Below are 23,228 nucleotides of genomic sequence, written 5' to 3' on the forward strand. Positions count from 1 at the left end.
TGTGCAAGAAGAAAAATTACATTATTTGATTGCTATTAATATACATTAAGTAACCAAATCCCTACAGAGCAGAAGAGTGGAGAGATAAGCTACAGCTCCTATCAAGCAGAAACTTATTGCTAAGAAAGATGCAAACCTTTAATTTAAAGTCAAAATTATATATATCACAACAGGGTGCCTTTACCAACATGCTATATATAGCATTTATGTTACAATTAAGTACCATATCCCAGTCACAACAATAACAATTTATTTGTAACTGGCTTGCAAAATGGGACAATGTATCTGCTACAAGATACCCCACGGTATTAAGGCTGCAATCCTGCACTCCTTTACATGGGAGTAAGCTCCACTAAACTCTATGGGACTTACATCTGAGTACACCAAGAGCAGTACAAATAAAGAACATTTTCAAAATGGATTTTAGAGAACGCCCAACTATTTTAGGAATATTTAAAAAAATATGTTTATACTTTCCTTTCCTTCTTTACATCAATGTCCATTCCCAAAAAAGAATAAGGACAATTCCACTATGGCAATTCCAAATAACGAGATATAGTTTCTTATCCATAGTTGAAGCTTTAGGCAGTTACAATGCAGGCAATTCAATGCCAGGTGATATGCAAGAGAAATCCAAAACCCATGTAAATACCAGTAACTTCAGGAAAACCACTACAAAGTGAACCAGGCAAATTATTAGGGTGAATCTTCTCTTCAAAAAACTTAATTGATCTCTAGATGGAAAGAAGATAAAGTCCCTACCAGAGAAGAATGGCAGATTAAGTTGATGGATTATGCTGAAATGGCTAAAATGACCAGAAGAATCAGAATCAGGAAGACCAAAATTTTAATAAGGAATGGGGAAAATAATATCTTAAAAACCATTGTAAACAGCTAGTAGGATTGGAATAACACTTGAAGTTTAATGGTGAATTTTGGACACAATGGAGAGGTAAAAGATTTGGATAATCATAAAAAGATGCAGGAGGAAATGATTAACAATAGGACTCACAAAGGGGAGGAGGGAAGTCCAGGAGATTCTTTGGAATCTTGTTTTTATGTTGTATGTGATTGTAGAACTTTAATATGAAAAACCAATTAAATATTTTTTAAAAAAGGGAAGTGCGATTTAAATAGGTTCACCTGCAAATGTGAACTGAATTGAATTTATCCCCCATCTCTTTATCTTTATCAAAGCCAAAGGATAATGTATTTGTTTTCATTAAAGTTGTTATTTTTTTTACTTAATTGAAAGGGGGTGAGGAACCATTAAGTATAAAGGGATTTCCTTGCGTCTCCAGGGCAAGAGCAACTTACGGAGGGCAGACAAGAGGAGCTGGAAGGCCAGACATACTTCCTCCCCATTCCCCATAATGCTCTGACGGTTGTGTACACCAAAGGGAAACGGAGAGAGGAACAGCACCCTACTGAGATCAATGCATGATGACTCTCGCATCAGAGAATCTTATCTAGTCATCTCCTTTGCCTGCCTGGGAGATTGGCTTGTTTCCACTGGCACGAGGTCGGTCAGCCCTGGAAGGGAGCCTTCCATCTTCCGGCAGACCGGCTGCTCCCCTCTTTCCTACACCTTTCCACTCAGCGCCATTCCCACCCCACTCAGCCACCCTACGTCTCCTCCCCACCACCAGTGCTCACTGCTTTCAGGTGAGCTCACTGACACCTCCAGGTGACACAGTTCCTGGGCGCTGTCAGCGGTGGAGCCAGGTACACAATGCAAGAGGGGCTTGGCACATGGCCCTGCAGGTCTTGGCTACGGCAGAGTATTGTGCCGCGCGCCTCCTTTAAGCTGTCAATCTGGAAGCTCTTTGGAAGATAAAAGGAGGCGATATACACACTGCAATTCCTCACCCTCCTCTTTGGGCAAAATGCTTGCAAATTGATTGAGGGAGGGAGGGATCGTACTGCAGATTGCCTCCTTTAAACCGGCAAAGTGCTTGCGAACTGACAGGTTAAAGGAGGTAATCAACAATGAGATGATGTGCAGCTGAGCCCCACCCCGCCCCTAATTAGCCTGCAAGTGCTTTGCCTGCTTAATGGAAAAGCAAAGCAATCCAGACTGGTCAGGATCACCGGAGTCCAAGAAAACATGCCTCTCACTCGTCACTCAGCTACATTGGTCCTCATAAAAGTCACCTATACTTGCTAGGTGCTCCCTGATTGGTTGGATCGAAGCAACACCTGGGGAGGGGCAGGGCAGGGCGGGGCGCAGGCAATGGATATGAACAGTGGAGAAGAAATGGTGCCCCTGCCCTGCAGGACTCAATTCAGTTCAGTATTATTTCCAAATTAGCTATAGGCTACAACAAAAAGTCATCCCCTCCTGGCAAATAGAAGGGGGGGAATGGAGGCAGTGAGAGATTTTAGTTTCTTGGGCTCCATGATCACTGCAGATGGTGACAGCAGTCACGGAATTAAAAGACACCTGCTTGGGAGAAAAGCAATGACAAACCTAGACAGCATCTTAAAAAGCAGAGACATCACCTTGCTGACCAAGGCCCATATAGTTAAAGCTATGGTTTTCACAGTAGTGATGTATGGAAGTGAGAGCTGGACCATCAAGAAGGCTGATCGCCGAAGAATTGATGCTTTTGAATTATGGTGCTGGAGGAGACTCTTGAGAATCCCATGGACTGCAAGAAGATCAAACCGATCCATTCTGAAGGAAATCAACCCTGAGTGCTCACTGGAAGGACAGATCGTGAAGCTGAGGCTCCAATACTTTGGCCACCTCATGAGAAGAGAAGACTCCCTGGAAAAGACCCTGATGTTGGGAAAGATGGAGGGCACAAGGAGAAGGGGACAGCAGAGGACAAGATGGCTGGATAGTGTTCTCGAAGCTACCAGCTTGAGTTTGACCAAACTGCGGGAGGCAGTGGAAGACAGGAGTGCCCGGCGTGCTCTGGTCCATGAGGTCACGAAGAGTAGGACACGACTAAACAACAACGCAAGAAAAAGTGCCATTACAGCTCATGGGTTGAAAATGTGTTGAGGTGAACACTCAGCCAGCATCAAGTCTATCTCACAAAGAAATCTAGCTAGGAGTGGCTGGAACAAAACAAATTTTGCAGCAACTATTTTAGGAATGTTCAGCCACCGATTATGCAATGAGCCACAGTAATCACATTGTGTGGTTGCATAAGGTTTCTATGGTGTGCGGCAGCTAGATCTTTGAAGAAAATAAAGAAAAAAGAAGGTAAGAGTTAGTTACTAGAATCTCAAAGTACGTATTTATTTGGGGGTAGATTTCTGGGACACACACCAGAACTATCGTCCCTACCTTCCCGCACTGCTTTAGGAAATATCTTTAGCGCTCTTACCAAAGGTCACTTCGCCATTGCCACTCTTGTCGAACAACTGAAAAGCAACGATGAACATTGAATCTGGTGTGCATAGGACGGATTCAAACGCCAAAAACTCTTGATAGGAGATCAACCTACAAATCAGAAGAAACCAGAAATTTCAGATTGGGGGGGTAGGTGGAGAGAGGAAAAAGAGACCAGCAAAATAAGATCTAGTGAAAATTCCAACACTGTTGAGCTTTACAACACTGAAAGTAAAAAATTAAACCACAATTAAGAACAGCTCTGCCATCCTATTGCTTCTTGGAGAGCGTTCTGGACCCATAAGCAGTATCAGATCTACCATCTGGATCTAGAATGGTTAAGTTCGTATCTGAAGATGTGTGCATGCACACGAAAGCTCATACCAATAACAAACTTCACTGGTCTCTAAGGTGCTACTGGAAGGAATTTTTTTATTTTGTTTAGAATGGTTAAGGTGCAGATAACCAGTCATTGGAACACAGCCAATCCAAATTTCTGGGCAAAATCCTGGGGCTGCCAAAGTGTGTGCCATATGCAGCCATGTGTCTGGAAACTGGACAAGGGCTGCTGGAAACCAAAGCGTGGCTCACAACTATAAAATTCTGGCTCTGTCTACATTTCATGACCAATCCATCTTCTTTAACTCTCCACATGCTGGCGGAATCCCACCACTCTAAATGGTTAACTTGCATTGAGAGCAAAATCAGAACCTGTGACCTATCACTTGAGTTGCTGCTTATGCTCCCACCATAATTGGAATCATTCCAGACAATCAAGTGCAGAATCCTAGAGACTGAATTCCAAACCCTTAGCAGTGCAACTGTTCCCCATTGGGGTTGGGAATTCCACCCTCATTTTGGCCAGGACACTCCATATTTACATCACCTTTACGATCCTCACCTCCGCAAAACCGGCCTCAAAAAACGTTGCCGACCTCTGCCATAGATCCTAAGAGCCATTTTTGTCTGGAAAGTTTTATCCTAATGTATCTCCTACTATGTTTCGTTCTCTGTGCTGTTTTCTGATCCATGTATATGATGCACTTTCTCTATGCAAATAAAGTTGGTGGATTTGTTTGATTGATTGATTGAATGAATGGTTAAGATGACTCAATGGTCTGCCATTAACAAAACTAAGAGAAACTTTTCTGAGTCATTTTGAATTACATTTAAAATACTCCTATGATTAAATCCAACAGGAAGAAATTAAGTATAAGAAAGGAACGTAGATTTTCACTAATTTAGTCAAGGATGAAGGAAAGCTGTGCATCTGATCATACTAAATTAGCACAGGATTGATGCTGTCAGCTCTTCTTTATAGGAAATGTTGCATTTTGGAAAGTAACATAAACAGCTGTCTATGTTATGAACAGGTCAATGACAACCACTAATCAAAAGACACGCAACAATAGGCAATGGAAGCCTGGGTATAAATTCTAAACTACAGCATTTTAAATCACACACTGAGTTGATTCCGACATTATCCTCACATTGAGGATACATTAAGATCCTTGTTGCCCCATCTCACATGGCTTCCACTGCAAAGCAAACCACGGTCAAAATCAAAGGCGGGGAAACAAGGTTCTTGCACCTCTTACAGCAATCGTGACAGCAGGGGTAGCCAATGTAGTGTTAGGATATAGTTCCATTCCACCTTAAAAGGGTCAGGCATGACTGTTGTGTATCACATGCCTGTTTACTCCCAGCACTGTCTGCTGGGAACTTCCGTTGTCTGTAGCTTTTGTGTTACTGCTGTTTTGCCGGACACGAAGGGATGCAGACATGTTTTTTCCTTTGTTCCTGAACTATGCTCAATAAATGCTGTAGATATGCTTGCACATCTGCCTCTGTCCGCCTCTTTTGCAGAGAGGTGATTTACACACTCTGCTAACAGAGCGTGCAAAGGTCTCTAAATGTATCTGAGACTCGTGTCGCTGTTTGATGCTGTTCCAAGGAAGACTGGCCGCCGGTGATCGTCCGGAGCCAGCTGGGGGCCTGCCTGACGCCCCGGTCTTCCCAGCAGTATTCCAACACGTAGTGCCTCCACAGATGTTGCTGCATACAACTCCCATCAGTCCCAGACAGCAGAGTCCAAGGGACAAGGGTGATAGGAACTGTAGTCCAACAACATCTGGAGGGTACCACATTGCCCAACCTTGAGTTGGTGCCTCTTTTGAAATGGTCACTTCACACTTCGAAAAGCCATGGCTTCAGGGGCGAAAGCAGATGAGGAGAAAGGTCACGGTTTTGCATCCATTGTAAGACAAAGGACATTCAGCATATGCACACTTTGGCAGAGCTGCACAGGGCTTGCCACAAATAATAATAAAAAATAGCAGATACTAAACCAGAGCAGTAAGGGAAATAACAGCATTCAGAATAACATCAGGGGTCATATGTGCACACAAAATAACCCTAAAGAATATAAAGGGCTTTTAATTTCACATAAATGAAAATCGGACATTTAGCAAAAAGAAAAAGAAAAAAATAGAGGGTGGGGAGAATATTGCTTTTTTTGTTTTAACAGCAACCTTTAATTGTCTCTCTATCACTGCTCTCTGATGGCCCCAGTGGCCTCTGCTCCCATGTATGTTTACTTGTTGGCTATTGTCCAACAACATTGGCACTTCCCTGCTAAAATAAATTTGGAGACCCACAGAAAGAGACCAGAGAAGGGGAGACAGGGCAAGGCTGCTCTGAAACCAAGTGGGTTAAAAGGCTACGTTTGAGAAGAGTGGACATTCTGTGAAAGCAATTTAAGCAACAAAGAATATTGTCCATAAGTAATGTTTTAAAAGCGCTGTACAGCATGACCTTCTCTTGATTAGGCAAATCGTTTCTTGCCGCATATAGCGATTAGTGTCTCTCTCCCTAATAGATCACGTTTTGGAGGAGCCCTCCTTCGTTTGATGTGTGGGAGTTAGAGAGACCTCCTGCTACAAAGGTCACGTGACATTTCCTCCCTTTCCTAAGCCTGGATTCGGAGGACCCCAGAATCAAAGTCTCCGACTAGGAACCTGATATAAAAAGGGAAACAGAACTTCTCCAGAGCAGTTGTAAATGAGCAAGTGAACTGACTGCATCATTTCCTTGTTTGTGAGTCAGGCTTCAGGGTCAATCCCTGCATTCTATGGCATCTCTATGCTCTATTCTATACAACTCTATGCTCTTTCCGTCATTCCATCTGTGCAAGCAATGCAGTTTGACAGATGGAACCTGGGCTGTTCTTGGGGTTATCCTGACCTCCCCAGAGTCAATTTGGGGGGGGAGCCCCATTGTGAAGGGCTTCCGCTGATGAGACTGCTTAGGTGAATCCTGCCCAATATCTAAAAGACTGCCACAAAGTGTTCTTCCCTATATCTTTCCTCCTGGTCTCCTCATAGCAAGCTTGGGGGGAAACCTGACATGTTAAAATCAATCACTTGAAACGTATGGAAACAATCCAAAGGTGGTGCTTCATGTCCACGGATCAAAACCACGCCAGAGATCATAGAATTGTAGAGTTGGAAGGGACCCTGAGGATCCTCTAGTCCAACCCTCTGCAATACAGGAATACGCAGCTGTCCCATACGGGGAGCGAACCTGCAACCGTGGTGTTATCAGCACCACGCTGATAACCAGCGGAGCTATCCAGGCTGTGCATGCTACTGTCTCGGTCATTTTTGCTACTGTAGTTCTGGCAGCAGAAGAGTTGATTGGCTTGTAAAACCAAAAAGATGGTAGCCTCTTCGGCCCTGGGAGGCACTGTAGCCCGAAACTTCCAAGAGAAAGCTATGCCTGCGTGCAGTTCTCACCTTCGGATTGTAGCCTAAACAACATAATTTCCAGTCAATTGTTAGGAATGTAATGGTTGGTTCCTCACCCATCCTTTGTCTGATCTGCCACTCCTGCTAACAGCTGCACCGTTTGAGGATTGAAATGGGGGTCTGTATACAGTCCCAGGTATCTCTGCACGAAGTCACCTGGCGTCATGTAATGCTCTCCATCTTGTTCGACAGTGGCATACTACAGCAAAGACAAAAAAGGACATAGCGATTGTCTAAATTGTTAGTCTTTGTTTCAGAGTAGGCAATAGCCCAATACGTCTCCCGGTACGTTTCCGAGCACAATTCAAAGTATTGGTGCTGACCTTTAAAAGCCCTAAACGGCCTCAGCCCTGTATACCTGAAGGAGCGTCTCCACCCCCATCGTTCAGCCCGGACACTGAGATCCAGCCCGAGGGCCTTCTGGCGGTTTCCTCTCTGCGAGAAGTGAGGTTGCAGGGAACCAGGCAGAGGGCCTTCTCGGTAGTGGCGCCCACCCTGTGGAAGGCCCTCCCATCAGATGTCAAGGAAATAAACAACTACCTGACTTTCAGAAGACATCTGAAGGCAGCCCTGTTTAGGGAGGTTTTTAATGTTTGATGTTTTATTGTGTTTTTAATATTTGTTGGGAGCCATCCAGAGTGGCTGGGGAAACCCAGCCAGATGAGCGAGGTATGTATGAAAGCATGTATGTATGTATAAATTATTATTATTACTACAGACTACAGTGGTACCTTGGGTTAAGTACTTAATTCATTCTGGATGTCCATTCTTAACCTGAAACTGTTCTTAACCTGAAGCACCACTTTAGCTAATGGGGCCTCCTGTTGCCGCTGTGCTGCCGGAGCCCGATTTCTGTTCTTATCCTGAAGCAAAGTTCTTAACCTGAAGCACTATTTCTGGGTTAACGGAGTGTGTAACCTGAAGCGGATGTAACCTGAAGCGGATGTAACCCGAGGTACCACTGTACAATAACTAATAAAAAATGATGGCATCTAAAGAAGCTTTTGTGCATGTGCAAAGTACAGTGGTACCTCTGGATGCGAATGGCATCCATTCTGGAGCCGCGTTCGCATCCTGACGCCAACGCAACCCACGTCTGCGGGTCGCAATTCACCGCTTCCGCGCATGCGCGTGACAACATTTTGAGCGCCTGCGCATGCGCGAGCGGCGAAACCCAGAAGTATCACGTTCCGTTACTTCCAGGTCGCTGCAGAGCATACCCTGAAAACGCTCCACCTGAAGCATATTTAACCCGAGGTATGACTGTACTTCCACTCACAAGCTGAGTTTCACGGAAGTTCCCTTTCAGTAGCAGTGGTGTTAAAGTCCTTAACAGCTTGAAACCTGGGTACCTTCTTCCATACATTCCTCCCTGTATGCTCCAACCATCATCCAAGGCCCTGCTCCAGGTCAGACTTTGTTAGGAGAGGCTGGTGTCAACTAGGATTAGGGCTATTCTCTACTGTGGAGTCCACTCTGTGGAATTGCTTTGCCAAACAAGTGCATTAGACCTCAGCAGTGTACTATGGGCAACTGGTCAAGACATGGCTCTGTACTAGGTAAAGGTAAAGGGATACCTGACCATTAGGTCCAGTCGTGACTGACTCTGGGATTGAGACGCTCATCTCAATTTATTGGCCGAGGGAGCCGGCGTACAACTTCCAGGTCATGTGGCCAGCATGACTAAGCCGCTTCTGGCAAACCAGAGCAGCACACAGAAACGCCGTTTACCTTCCCGCCGGAGCGGTACCTATTTATCTACTTGCACTTTGACGTGCTTTCGAACTGCTAGGTTGGCAGGAGCAGGGACTGAGCAAAGGGAGCTCACCCCGTCGCGGGGATTCGAACCGCGACCTTCTGATCGGCAAGTCCTAGGCTCTGTGGTTTAACCCACAGCGCCACCCGTGTCCCTGACTCTGTACTAGTTGCTGGTTATTACAAGTGGCAAGTGTGCTGTTGCATTTAAGCTCTGTTTGAGACATTGGGTTGGCCATTCCGAGAACAGAAGGCTCGGGCCCTTGGTCTGATCCAGGAGGGCTCTCTTTGCGTTCTTAAAAAAAGGATTTCAGCTGACTAATTTGTTTATTTGTGTCAGGGCTTTTCAGTAACACTTTCCTGGTGTACATAAGCTGAACTATCTCCCACCAAAGAGGGACAGACTACTCTAGCCATTGGTAAGACATGAAGTAAGTGTTGTTGAATTCAAGTGTCATTGAGTTCTAGCTGGAAATTGAGCTGAAAAGTAAAACAATTCTCTATTTTCCACAGGTAAAATTCTGCACTGCTAACTAATGAAAACACTCTGAGAAAAGGTCATAAGATTTAGAATGGTGTTGGAAACCATACAAATTGCTGGAGCCTGAGAAAATAATTAAGCCATTCGTGTGCAGCATATTTGGTACAGATTTGCGTCAGCCAGCTTTTAATCATCTTATTAGCACACCGACTAAAAAATCAATTGTTTTATAAGGTAATAATTGTTTATTTGGTGCTTTTTTATATACTCGTTTGTATTCTGCTTTCAAAATTAATTTGTGTGCATAATTGCTCCAAAGCAGCTCACAAGTCAAAAAACAAGACAAATATAGCAAACCAAAAAAAATTAAATCTCCATAAAACTGTACAAATATAAGTTAGTGAAATTGATCGTAACAATCCTTCTGAAGAGATGTTTTCAGAGCGCAATCACAAAGAGGAAAGAGGAGGCCTTGTAAATCTTCCTAAGAAATAAGATTCATAGTGTAAGATTCATACTAGAAAATTATTTATCTAATGAAGGCTTACAGCCTGAAATATAGTTTTCATATATGAAATATGTTTTATTATACAATCTGACAATTAAATAGCATTTTATATCTTATCTTAGGTTGTCCAACATCACAACAACAAAAATAAGAAGATTCTTATGTGAACAAGACTCAAATTGGTTTCTGAAATTTCCTTTAATGCAATAGGACTGACTTCTAACTAAAAGGGTTTGGGGGCCAAATCAAAACAAGAAAATTAACCATAAAAAACCCAACAATAACTCTGCAACTATTTAAAATGTTAAAAATCAGCTTCCAGAAATCCTACCAAAAAAAAAAAAAATCAGGGAGGGGGAGTTTACATTTTTAACATTCGATTCCTCTCCTCTTTCTTTCCCTGAAACTATTTAGTATTTTAGGACTTTTACAGTCACCAAACCAGGGTAGTCTCTGAAGTAACAACCTCCCCTGTTGTGCAGCTTCTACTGAAGTGAATTGCAAGTTGTACTTTAGCAACGCATGGTGGGCATTTATTCATCTACTTATTTATAGATGTAACCGAAGTCAGGGTTCCCATGCAGATGAAATATTAAGACACTTAACGGCACAAATGGTTGAGGCGCCAAGAAAAGCATGGCTTATCGGGGGGGGGGGGGAGTTCTATCATGTTCTTATTATTTATTGTTTGTGAGCCGCTTTGGGATTCATTCGAATGAAAAACGAAATAGAAATAAAAGTAAAATTTTAAAAATGACAGACTTGAGGGGAGGAAAAGATTCGGCAATGTGTGTATGCTGGATACAGAGGTACACAGGGTGGCAAACCTCACAGGCAGCAACAGACTGGCAAACCGCCCTGACTCTTTAGAGCATAGGGCAGGCATAGGCAAACTCAGCCCTCCAGATGTTTTGGTACTACAGTTCCCATCATCCCTGACCACTGATCCCGTTAGCTAGGGATCATGGGAGTTGTAGTCCCAAAAAACATATGGAGGGCCGAGTTTGCCTATGCCTGGCATAGGGTAACCATAGGTTTCAGACACCGGGCACTTGCCACAGCCCCAAGAAGGGAGAGGACACCCGGAGTCAACACTCTAAGGAGGAGGCACTTTTGATATCGCTTTAAAGCAGCCTTCCCAAAACTGGTGCTCTCCAGATGTTTTGGAATACAATTCCCATCAGCCCCAGTCAACATGCATGCTGAGGCTGATGGGAAGGCACCAGCTTGGGAAAGGTTGCTTTGAATTGTTATGGTGCGAGGGAAGCCTGAACTTTCTAAACGGGCTGCTTAAGAAAGCTCTCAAATGTGTATTATTAGACTAAGGGATCTAGATGTTGCCTTTGTCACAAGAAGAAGACAACTATAAATCACAGAGCAATAGGTGTGTGTGTGAGAGAGAGAGAGAGAGAGAATAAAGACAGGGTTGGTTTGTTTGTTTGTTTGTTTGCTTGTTTAAAAAATGATATTTTCCATTTATTTTATCCTTATTCAGATCAGCTTTGTATTGTGCCTATATGCAGCTTTTCATAACAATTCCTCAATCCTGCCATTTACTTTAACACACAAATTCCAAAGGCTGAACAAAACATAATATTTAATCATCACATGAAAAGTACCGATTTCCTTTCAAATGTTTCTGACCTCACTTCAGGAATCCCAATCACCAAGGCATGCATCCCACTTCACTTCAACTTTTGATCCAACTCGACAGGTATTAGGCATAATAAATTGCACTTCATAAGACACATCATGGATATACGGAGAAATTGACATAAATATTACATTCGAGGCAAAAAAAGTGAGCACATGAGCTCTCGTTTGATTTGATATTTGTATTCTGCTTTTCCAGCAACAAATGTTGAGCTCAAAGCGACTCATAATAATCACAATAGCATTAAAAAAAAAAAAACACTGCCATCACTATAATATCAAACACAATAGCATATAAATAAAGCAAACAGCAGCAACAAATTCATCAAAGTCTGTTCCTGACTGCTTTAAACTCCCCGCCCCCCGTTTCAGATGTATATATATCTGCATCTGAGGATTATACTTCATGCGTCTGATGAAGTGGACTGTTTCTGCCCTAATGAAACTTATTACACTTTAATGGGTCACAAAGTTCTTTGCTGATGTTGCTGTGGCAGACCAAGACAGCTACCCCTCTGGAAATGTTCATATGAACTGTGTTTCACTTAATGATCTTCACCTTCACTTGCCTCCATTTCCAAGGGTAGCCAAATTTAGGCCGGAATGCACACCCTTTAGGGATCAGGGCATTGCATAATCAAAAGAGCAAGAGAGAACTGACCCGTGAAACCTGCTGTGGTTTCAGCACAAGGCGCTTTGTATTTTGACGCAATGGATCGAGTTGCAAGGAATTACAAACAAGGTCGCTCCCAACTGCGCTACTGAGAAATTCAAACCTGCACATCACACCGAGTCATGAATAAGTCGATAAACACATAGGCACAATTAAAAGCACGGCCCAGCCAAAATGAAAAAAAAAACAAATCCTAACTCCCCGTGATTTCAACGGAAGAGGTAAGCATGTGCACACTGCAATAAATCGGTTTAGAAGTGCATAATTTTAGCTGTATTAAAACACATTGCTAATGTTCTGATCTTTCAGAAATAAGGAACTAAATTAGTATCATTTGAACCTTTGGCAGTGCACAGTCATACATTTAAAGCACATGACTTCTCACAAAAAAAGGCCCAGGAATTAGTGTTTACTCCTCTAAGAGCCACAATTCCCAGCACCCTTAGCAAACTACAGTTCCCATGATTCTTTAAATGCATTGGATTTATGGTGCATACATAGCCTTATATTCTCGTTTTGACACCTACTGCCTCAATTGAAGATTTGCTCATCTCCAAATGGAAGTAGAAAAGTTTTCACTTCAGCAGACAGAAGGGGGGGAGGCAATTCTGGCTGGTTGCGCTTCCCACCGCAGCCCACCACTGCTGTCTACCACCTTCTGGACCCCCCCCAACACATTCTGGAGCAAATTTTGGAGGAGTACAGGGGGCTTAACGAGAAAAATCATCAAAAGTTGCCTCCTTTTCTTCCCGGCATCCCAGTTCTGAAAGCAGGAACAACCTGAGTTCCAGAAGACATCTCTCCATTTAAGTCACTACATGTTATTTACTTTACACCAATACAGAAGAGCGATGAAATACATATCTACATATTAAAGGTAAAGGTACCCCTGCCCGTACGGGCCAGTCATGTCCGACTCTAGGGTCGTGCGCCCATCTCACTTAAGAGGCCAGCGGGCAGTGCCATTAAGAATATGCTATGGGGTGCAGAGATAAAATGGGAAATACTGCATGTAAAAGGACACGCTATCTTAAAAATGCTTTCCTATGTAGCTCTGCAACCCTCCGGAGTTAATAAAAATATAGACCCCAGAGCAATTTAAGCTGTGCAAATCTCAGGCAGCGAGAATGTCTATATTCCTCTGAAGCCTCTTAGATCTGGGGATAGGGGAGTGTTGCTTTTTTCTGTTCAAGGCCACATTCCCTCTGGGAGGGGGGTAATCTCTGTGGGCTGATGCTGGGCAGGGCCAGAGCCAGAAGTGTGTGTGTGGGGGGTCCCCATTATTTCTCCCTTCCCCTCTCCTAAACAGGCTGTTGGGGGAGACAGAACACTCTTCCCAGAGGATTGAACTGATCACCTGAGGAGGGTTTCTGAAATTTGGCCAAGAAATTAAGCTGAGGACCACTGATTCCCCTCCCACACCAGATCTACAGAAACACCCTGTGGTCACTCCATCTGCCTAGCGTGTGAACAGGAAAGTCAGGCTGATGGCCTCATTGGCTGCTCCCAAGCGGTCCTGATCCCAATGCCACTGACATGTCACTTCCAGGATCACGCTGAGCATAGCAAAGAATGAGAGAGCCCTTTGCAGAAATGCATGCACCATTTTCCAGCATACCAAGAAAGCATGGGAAATGACTAAAGCTAAAAATATAGAACTCTGACATCAAAAAACAGTCGCTTACCTTCAAAAATATGTTGCGAAGCTCATTAGGATCTGCTCTCCGGGTTGTTTGAACCTACAAAACCAAGAAGGAAGGGGGAAGGTTAATGCTCCGCTTGTCGGGTTACTCATCTACCAAAGAGGGAAACCTGAACTGCAATCTATGCAGATAAAGAGTAATAAATATCAAGTCTCTTATCTAAATGATAGAGCGAGTGCCAGACATTCAGACACATGTTTATGTTGCTGAACAGTAAAACAATTGCAAGCCTCATGACAGCTGTCAAACTCGGGAGGAACTGCCAGGGAAAGAGAAACAGAGCCTACTAACTCAAGAAGAAAACTAAAACAACAGATAATGAAGCTAAGAAGATAAAACAGAAGTGTTCCAATCAGAAAACAGTTTTGCTCTCCTACAAAGAAGTCACAACAAGAGTGAAGGTATATTGTGCATGCCAGAAAGCGCAAGTAGCCCTCTGCAAATAAACTAACCTCCCCCACCCCCGGAACAAGATCCGGTAGCCATTGCAATTTAGCATGTGCAATAGAATATCATGTATTACTTTGCATGTGGTGTGTTCTTGGAGATGAATTACAACACTCTTAAAACCTACATAGGACCTCTGATCCCCAGACTGACCTCCAGCAAACCTTGGGTGGAGCAGGCACACCTATGACCTTATCTAGCCCAATTAACAGTCCCTTTCCTCATGTCACTCTCCTCCTTTTAACACTGCTTAACTGCTGTATGGCTATACCTCAAAAAGACAGGCCTTTCTAAGAAACTGCATAAGTGCTAGACAAGGAGAGGGCTCCACCTTACCTCCCACACCTACAGAAAGATGGAATGCAAAGCATTTACTTGCCTATGCAGCCTCGTGTCCCAGGAAGTGTGACATAACAAGCTCTATTTTACATCGGTGGAGGGAAAAGGCTTCCTTCCTTCCCTGTCTTCAAGGATATCACAGGCCTTACAAGGCCTCCGCTATCCTCAGGCCTAAGTTGCTTAGCGAGGGCAAAGCCTTGTTTTTATTTTTTAACACATACCTCAGAGTTCATCTGCACACTCTGCAGTTAATCATTCCAAAATAAGCACAACCCGAACACTGCATGGATGATTGAAGACCTCCTTTATCCATGCACTAATAGCCCACGGCTGTGTACATATTCCCAGCTTAAAATGCAGCCTGGTTATTCTTTTTCTCAATTCAGAGCAAAACTGGTTTGGCAGCCGGGGGGGGGGGAAGAATGCATCAAAATGCAGTATTTCATAAGAAACAACCGGACAGATATGGATTGCGGCTACCGTTGTGTGTACATTACTTCCCAAACCAGTGCTGGGGGGAGTGCCCTGGATGCAGACCAGATAGAAGTGTATACACAGATCGGTGAAGAATATTATGGGAACAGCATAGGCTGCAATCCTAACCCCACTTACTTGGAGGTAAGGCCCATTGAAGCCTTAGGCCTGATTTGGATTACAGCCTAATTTAGCACTCCCTGGTGTGAACTCCATGCTGAGCTCCCAAAGAGAGAAAACAAGCCCAGATTCATTCGAACCGAGTGAGTGAATTTAGGGTGCAAATCATTGGGGGGGATTTAAAGGGATGGGGGCACAAAAGCATCCCTAACTTGCCCTGCTTTGATCAGCTGCACTAATGGGCTTGACCACAGAGTCACAGAACTGCAGAGTTGGAAAAGGGGGACCCTGAGGATCCTCTAGTCCAACCCCTTGCAATGCAGGGATCTCGCCTAAAATCCTACATAGCTTGGTTGAGATAGGGAGAACAGGGCTTTTGCAGGTGGAGACGCTTCGCAGAACCGTGGACCAGGCAAACAAGAGGGACTATGACCCCCCACCTTTCCCCTCATGGCTACCTACCCTGCCAAGCACCTCACCCCACCCACTTTTTGACCAGTCGGAGGTAACAAACATCCCACTGCTCCCAGTTACTCAGAAGCCCATTTCACACATGCGAACTGAGGGGGGAAAGATGAATCCACCAGTGGCAAGATTGAGCCCAGATAGGGCAATGGGAAACCGGCTGTTAATCGGGATTTTTGAGACACCCTTGGCAATTAGATAGATGGATAGATATAGATAGATAGATAGATAGATAGATAGATAGATAGATCCATGATCCATCTATCTATTCTATGCCCTCCTGGGGCTCCCTCCCTTGTCGCTAGGGGCGCCTTTCAGCCGCCCTCACGCCGCCCTTGCCAACATTTGGGGGGGACCCCCCTTCCCCGCCCTTGCCGCCACTGTGGCCTCGAGGCGGAAGGGGGCCGGGCCCCCCACATCCATCCACCCGCGCGCGCCCCGACCCCTCTCCCCCGCGCAGCCGCCCGCGCAAACCGGCTGCTGCTGCCGCCGCCGCGCTTATTTGCAGGAAGCCGAGAGGAGGAGAGTCACCTTGACCGCCATGCTGAGCTCGGGGAAGTGGATGGTGGTGGAAAAGGAGGAGGGCAGGAGGAGGAGGAGTCTCCGGGAGAGACACCCCGCCCGGCGCACGGCGGCCTCAGCCGGGGCCTATGTTAATGAGGATCCCCGGCCGAGCTCGGGAGCTTGTCCCGCCGTGACCCCGTTGCCAGGGCCGCCGCTGCCGCCGCCGCGGCCTGCGCCGTTCTGGAAGGCGCGGAAGGCTAAGCGCCGCATTCTGACGAGCGCAGCCGCGCCATAGAAGAGCAAAGGCGGAGGGAGCTGGGCAGCGGCGGGGTGGGAGAGAGAGAGAGAGAGAGACCAGCCCCGAAATTGTTATTTTTTCCTTTGCTTTTCTGTCTCTTCCCCACCAGCCCGCCAAGGGAAGCCTTAGCAGTAGTAGCTGCCGTGGGGAGGAAGCTCCGTGCTGCCGGTCCCTGTTGGAGGCAGGAGGCTAGGAATCGCAAGCGGGGCGAGAGAGCGCTGTCCTTCTCTCGGGACTTCCCATCCACAGGAGCCCATTCCTAGGGGCCGAGGAGTCTTCTGCCGCCGCTTCGCCCCAAAAAGAGAGAGAGAGATTTGAACCAGCCCCCCCCCAAGTTGATGGGCATTGTCATTCAAATAGTGCGCAGTGCAGCGCATCAGATGATTGATTATGCGGGACGGGGCTTATACCTGGGCTGCCCCCCAAAAAAACAAATACTCCCCCCAAAATATTTTATTCATATTTTATTCCCTGTTCCCATCCTGTTTTTAATATTTGTATTTTATTAAGGTGGTTTCAGTTAAAGAGAAATAAAGTGATGGGGGAGGGAGAAGGAAAAGTGAGAGAAAAACAATAAAATCCTATATACCCTTTTAAAATGTGGCTCTTTTCTGGGGGGGGTGTTATTGGGTTGTTTTTATTCTGGTTATATATGTTGTGATCTTTCCGCCCTGAGACCTCAGGGTACAGCGTCGTATATAAACTCAATAAACAAACAACAACAACAACAACAACAAAGATACATATGAAAACGAAAACATACCCCCAAAAAGCAATATACGATATTTCCATATGTTCTTGTATAAATTGGTATAGTGTTATTGTCCTGGTGCTTATGTAAATGTTAATAGCCTACTACGTTTTGTATAAACTCATTCCAAATGTTATCAGGTTTATCCTCCAAAATGTTATCATATCATGTTCCCATCCTAGGGTGGCTGCTGGGAGACCAGGGTGAGGGGCTGGATAAAGACTTGGGACTTCTCCTGTGTATGTGTGTTTAACTCTCAATAATGCCAACAAGCACAAGTCCAAAACCCCACGGAGGAGCCAGGGACAAACATGTGCAGGCTGTGCCATCAGTTTGGCTACAGGTGTGGCTGGATGTTTTTAGTTTGGATTGAAATCGGGGTGGCTGGTGGTGTCTCCACACGCCCCTCCCCAAGAAAAGTGGAGTGGTGCATTTTTGCTCACCCTTCCAAGTTGCCACTACATTTTCCCTTGGAAAACAAGTCCCACCTCTTGAAATCTCTTTATAATAGAACTGTAGAGTTGAAATGGATCCCAAGTGTCATCTAGTCCAATTCCCTGCAATGCAAAATTCTCAGCTAAAGCATCCATGACATGAAAAAAATGTTGAGATATACATTTATTAAGAAACCAGAGACCTTTCTTCTTGGGATAACAGGTTTGGAATTGCCCAAGAAAGATGTTAGACTGTTTTTGTATGCCACGACTGCAGCAAGAATTTTGTTAGCTAAGAACTGGAAAACACAAGAAGTCCCAACAGTGGAGGAATGGCAGATGAAGATGATGGACTTTTTGGAGCTAGCCGACCTGACTGGAAGAGTCCGTGACCAGAAGGAGGAGGAATACCAGGAGGAATAGACATAATTTAAAGACTATTTAGCTAAATATGTTAAGATAATTTAATTGGAAAAACTTTCAAATACCAGATAGGCTTAGGATTTAAATATGTAATGTTAGAGATTAATATGTTTAATGTTAAAATAGAAAGAAAGAAAGATGTTAAGTGATTAAGTTAATTTTATGAGAAAATTGGTTTTGGATAATGATATACACTGAAATTCAGCCAGGGGGATTCGAGGAAGTCACTTAACATGTTACTAATTTTGGATTAAGTACATTTAAGATTTATGTTTGTTTGTCTGTTTAATTTTTTTTGGAAAATCAATAAGAAAAATATGAAAAAAAATAAAATAAAGCATCCATGACAGATGGCCATCCAATGTCCAAGGAAGGAGGAAGGGAGGATTTATTATTTATTTATACTTATATCTTGCCCTTTGTCAAATGAGCCCAAAGCTGGATACATATGCATATATACACACACAAACATGGCCTTTGAGCCAATGGGCTATTGCTTGTTCATTGAGACCTCCGGGTATAGGGTGGTATATAAATTCAATAAATAATAATAATAATTTAACTCAGAAATAAGTAATAATTCCCTATTCTCCAACCAAGTATGAACACAGGATATAGCTGAAACACATGGAGAAATGTATCTGTTGTGCAGCTATCATCCCTTGTTCCTGTTTGTTTTTGCAGCTGTTATTGATCCTAGCTATTCATGTACATATAAATACAGATGACCCAGATCTGGAACATTGGTCAAAAAATTGTATCAGGCAAAGGACATGTCCTCTTTTAATCCTCTGTCCCTTTGGCTTTTCTTGACTATGAAATGGTCTGAGGATTGCAATTCTGGGACAGTGAAGCAAAAGCCCCAAAAGGGAAATTGGGATGGGAATTGTAATCCCAAACATCTGGAGGGCCGGAGTTTGCCTATGCCTGGGCTAGATAATGGACCAATAGTATGAGTCGTAAGGCAGCTCCTTTGTTCATATGTTTGGGATCCCAGCCACCCAAATTGCTTAAGCAGTTTGTGAATCATAGTCTAATATTTCCTACAAACACCTTGGTTTTTTCAGTCACAAATGCTCCGGTTACTAAAGTCTTTTGTGTGTGTCTGGCAAAAGCTCAAGTTCTCTGCAGTAGAAAAGCTCCTTTGTTATCACAGCTCATTAATTTTGCTAGATCACTGGGTAGGGTAAGTAGGTGATGAATGGAAACTTCTGAACTGTAAAAAACAAGAGCAGCCATCCTTTGCGACTTCCAGGTCTTCAGTCTCTGGTGACCTAACGGGGGTGGGGGGTGGGGAAGAGATTCCTTTGGCTTTAATCAAAGGCATGCTTTCAATGTTATTTTTATTTGCTGGCTCTATGTAAGGATGACTTCACTCAAAGCTGAGCCGATAAATTAAGAAATTTGAGAGAAATACAGTATCAATCCATAGATATAGAAGGAATTCTTTTCAGTAGAGTGATGGCGCTGGGAGGAAATGCTGACATCCCCTCTTGCTTCACCCACACAGCTGCAACATGCTGTAGGAAAATTATTATTATTATTATTATTATTATTATTATTATTATTATTATTTACTATTTATACCCTGTTCAGCTTCCGAAAAACGTTCAAAAACCGGAACACTTATTTCCGGGTTTTCGGCGTTTGGGAACCAAGCCATTTGAGAACCAAGGTACCACTGTCTTACATTGTGCACACTTAGAACAGTGCAAGGGGGCACTAAGGTTAAAGGCACATTGCACAAAGTGTGTGGCCTCTGAAAAAATATTGGAAGAGCTGATTGCTGGTACTTCTCTTATTTAGAATCTGCCTCAAGGCTACATTCACAGAGGGCCCAACAACATCCTGATCTTTAATTCTTCCAGCTGGGGAATCAGGGGTGCCAACTTGAATAAAATATTGGGTGGGGCAGTAAGTCCCACCCAGCATAATCGATCACAAGACGTGGAACATGCATGCCGTTTGAATGGCAATGCTCATCAACTGTGGGGGCACCAAGCCCCCTCAAATATTTTATTGGGGGGGCTGAAGGGACATTGGCCCCTAGGAGTTGGTCTCTATGGGGGGAATGCACCCCAGACAGGAACACAAAAGAGGGGAGAATCTTCTCTTTCAAGTAAGATGACTGTGTATTATTATTATTATTATTATTATTATTATTATTATTTTATTATTATTATTATTTGTATGCTGCCTTTCAACCGTACATCTCAGGGTGGTTCACACCTGTCAGGAAACTGCCATCAGCTCAGAGGCGAGAGATGGAAGGGCAGCGATGTTATAGGGAGCCTCCGAAAATCTTGTAAAGCAATTCCTCTTCCGAAGAGGAGGAAAGCCCCACCTCCAGTTGAGAAGAAGTACAAGGGCCAGACCATGCTAGGGAGAGCCTTAACACTGAGCCTGAGCAAGCCGGAGAGGCAGGAAGCACGCCTCTGCCAGCGCCCATTCTGCGCAGTAGTCTTCGGCGCAGGGAGTAGCGGAAAAGGCTGGGGGTGACTCAACTTATATGCTGGGGGAGGTACAAAAACCGACCACTCCCGGATTCTGCTAGCGACTGAGCCGGACATGAACTTACGACGCTCTTCGCTGTAAATAGTTTGCACCAAGAATAAAGCCTGTAAAAGGCAGGTTGGAGTCTTGCCTGGTTACTCTCGAGCAACCACAACAGCATCTGACAACAACATTAAAACACAAGATTAAAAAACCCATAAAAAACATAAGAACAAAAACAAACCAATAACCCACCCTCCTCCTCCATGTCTCCGCCCTGCTGCATTAAACAACACAAAGTGCATTGCCTAACTCTGGATTGGCTAACTAGACCTTCCTTCCTCTCTCCCTCAGCAAACGGTAGCAGGGTCTCCACACAAGGGAAACAAAGGTTCACGAATGCTCTGTGTAGAAAGATCTCACCCGAATGCCACCCAGAGCTCCTTTGGGAGGATGGGTGGGCTATAATATAGATTGAGTAAATGAATAAAAAATAAGGCCCACCGCTGCTGTTTGTGGTTGAACACGCATGGTTCCTTTTGCAATGTAGGACCACAGCCTGGCTATGCATAACTAAAGTAGCAGTCACCTGTTGCTGTGATGAACCAGGAAGTCAGGCATAGAGGCGGGTATGAAAAGCAGACCCCAGACAGTCAAGTTAATGATGGCGGGGTTGCGTGTGTAGATAGGATGGCAGAGGACTAGGCGATGCAAAACAACATGGCTAATGTGAGGGCCAAGTGAGTGGCCTCACGCTGTAGGTCAGGGAGGGGTAGCCAACACGGTGCACCCCAGATGATGTGTACTACAACTCCCATCGCTCCTCTGCGCTAGCCATGCTGACTGAGGCTAAACTAATCAAACACCATCTGGAGATGCCCCTGATGTAGGCACAGCCTTTTCTAGTGGGCTGCCACATATAGCAGGGGTGCCAACTTGAATAAAATGTTGTGGGAGCACAGTTAAGCCCAGCCCCACATAATCAATCACATGATGCAATGTACACTCACTGTTTGAATGGGAATGCCCATCAATTTTGTGTGGGCCCGGCCCCCTCAAATATTTTATTGTGGGTGCCAAAGCCCCCACAGACCCTAGGAGTTGGTACCTATAAAATCCAGAGTCTGAGCCTGTGACTACCTGCCTGCCTGCCTATGAACCTTGTCCTATCCCACAGGTCTAGTTTTTGGACTCTTCAGACAGTCTGGGTGTGACTGGGTCTTGGGTTTTGTGTGGCATCTGGGGCAAGGCAAATGCCCCATGGTCTTTATCTTATTTTTGTTGCTGACTGGATAGCAAGCTTGGTGATGTTTAGGACTGTCCTGTATGCACAATTAACATCACATTCTAGATTTTAGTCACGTTAGGGGAGATTTTATACACTAACAAAATTTAAATAATAAAAACATTAGTTACAAAAAAACCCCCCCAAAACAACCAACCACTTGGAAACTGTGTGTTTCTTGATTTACACCGTTATCGTCCCCAGCTCATTTTTCGCTTTTAAAAGCTATGCATTCCATGTTAACAGTTTTGTTACTGAAATATTCAGCATTCATTATTTCCCTCATTTGTTACTTGTTATTTAATTCTGTTACCTGTGATTGGGATATTATCCTGTAGTATCAAGTGTGTTATTACACTAGATTGGTAGTTCTGAATGGAGCTGATGTTTAAAATAGCTTTGACTGTTTAGCATACACATTAAACACTAACTTCAGCTTTATCAAACTGCTTCCAGACATGTGATTAACTCTTTAAAGAGCCAAAATAGGCAAACTAGACAAGCAGAAAAATATGAGATCTTCTGAATCTGATTTGCTTTGGCCTAATGTGCTGTTTTTGAATATAGAGGGGTATAATTGCTATAGGGAACCGCAAATCTCTATCGATGGAGAATTCCAGTCCGTTTGTGACCTCTTTTTTCTTACAGTTTGTAACCTGGGGGTTTGCAGTAGGTTGAGAGACTTTTATAATTCTGCAAACCTCCAGCCTCCTTGTATGTTGGACAGCGCCCTTCTGGCAACATAATACAATCATACCTCGGGATAAATAAGCTTCAGGATATGTATTTTCAGGTTGCGCTCCACGGCGACCCAGAAGTAACGGAGTGGGTTTTGCCGCTCGTGCATGCGCAGACGGTCAAAATGACGTCACGCGCATGTGCAGAAGCAGCAAAACACAACCCGCGCATGCGCAGTTGTGTCTTACGTTCTGTTCAGGATGTGAACGGGGCTCCGGAACGGATCCCGTTCGCATCCCGAGGTACCACTGTATGCAAAGTGCTTTATAGTAGTTTTCCCCACCCGGGGGCCATATTCTCTCCCCCCCCCCCGTATATTGCTAGGGGGCCACATGTGAAAATTGCATAAATGGGGGTCCACGTCACACAAGACTAGGGGGCCACAGAGGGAAATGAAAAGTGAAGAAAACAGAGAAGTGACCGAGAAAAGAAAACAGAAAACAGAGAAGTAGAGTGAACAGAGAAATTACCGCGCTTCCCAGTGGATGGAGAGCCACATACACTCTGCGGCAATGTCACTTCTGCTTCCTTCTCC

General features: G+C 44.4%; 1 protein-coding gene across 4 annotated transcripts in view; it reads right to left on the reverse strand.

Annotated features, from left to right (window-relative positions):
* The window catches only part of SLC25A12 (solute carrier family 25 member 12), a 65,067-nt gene extending 48,500 nt beyond the window's left edge, over positions 1 to 16,567 (reverse strand). Inside the window, exons 1-4 of one of the 4 annotated variants that reach the window (XM_083629114.1) lie at positions 16,299 to 16,567; positions 13,905 to 13,958; positions 7,206 to 7,348; positions 3,339 to 3,454 (exon numbers count right to left, since the gene is read on the reverse strand). In XM_083629114.1, coding sequence (XP_083485240.1) covers positions 3,339 to 3,454; positions 7,206 to 7,348; positions 13,905 to 13,958; positions 16,299 to 16,310 — 325 coding nt within the window. In that variant the 5' untranslated portion in view covers positions 16,311 to 16,567. Of the gene's footprint in view, positions 1 to 3,338; positions 3,455 to 7,205; positions 7,349 to 13,904; positions 13,959 to 14,209; positions 14,332 to 16,241 lie in introns of those variants that run through there. The other 3 variants (XM_083629116.1, XM_083629115.1, XM_083629117.1) reach the window with 3 other exon arrangements.
* Between the last annotated feature and the right edge of the window lie 6,661 nt (positions 16,568 to 23,228).

This window comes from Podarcis filfolensis (genome assembly GCF_964270895.1).
Source record: "Podarcis filfolensis genome assembly, chromosome: 1".
Lineage (NCBI taxonomy): Eukaryota > Metazoa > Chordata > Lepidosauria > Squamata > Lacertidae > Podarcis > Podarcis filfolensis.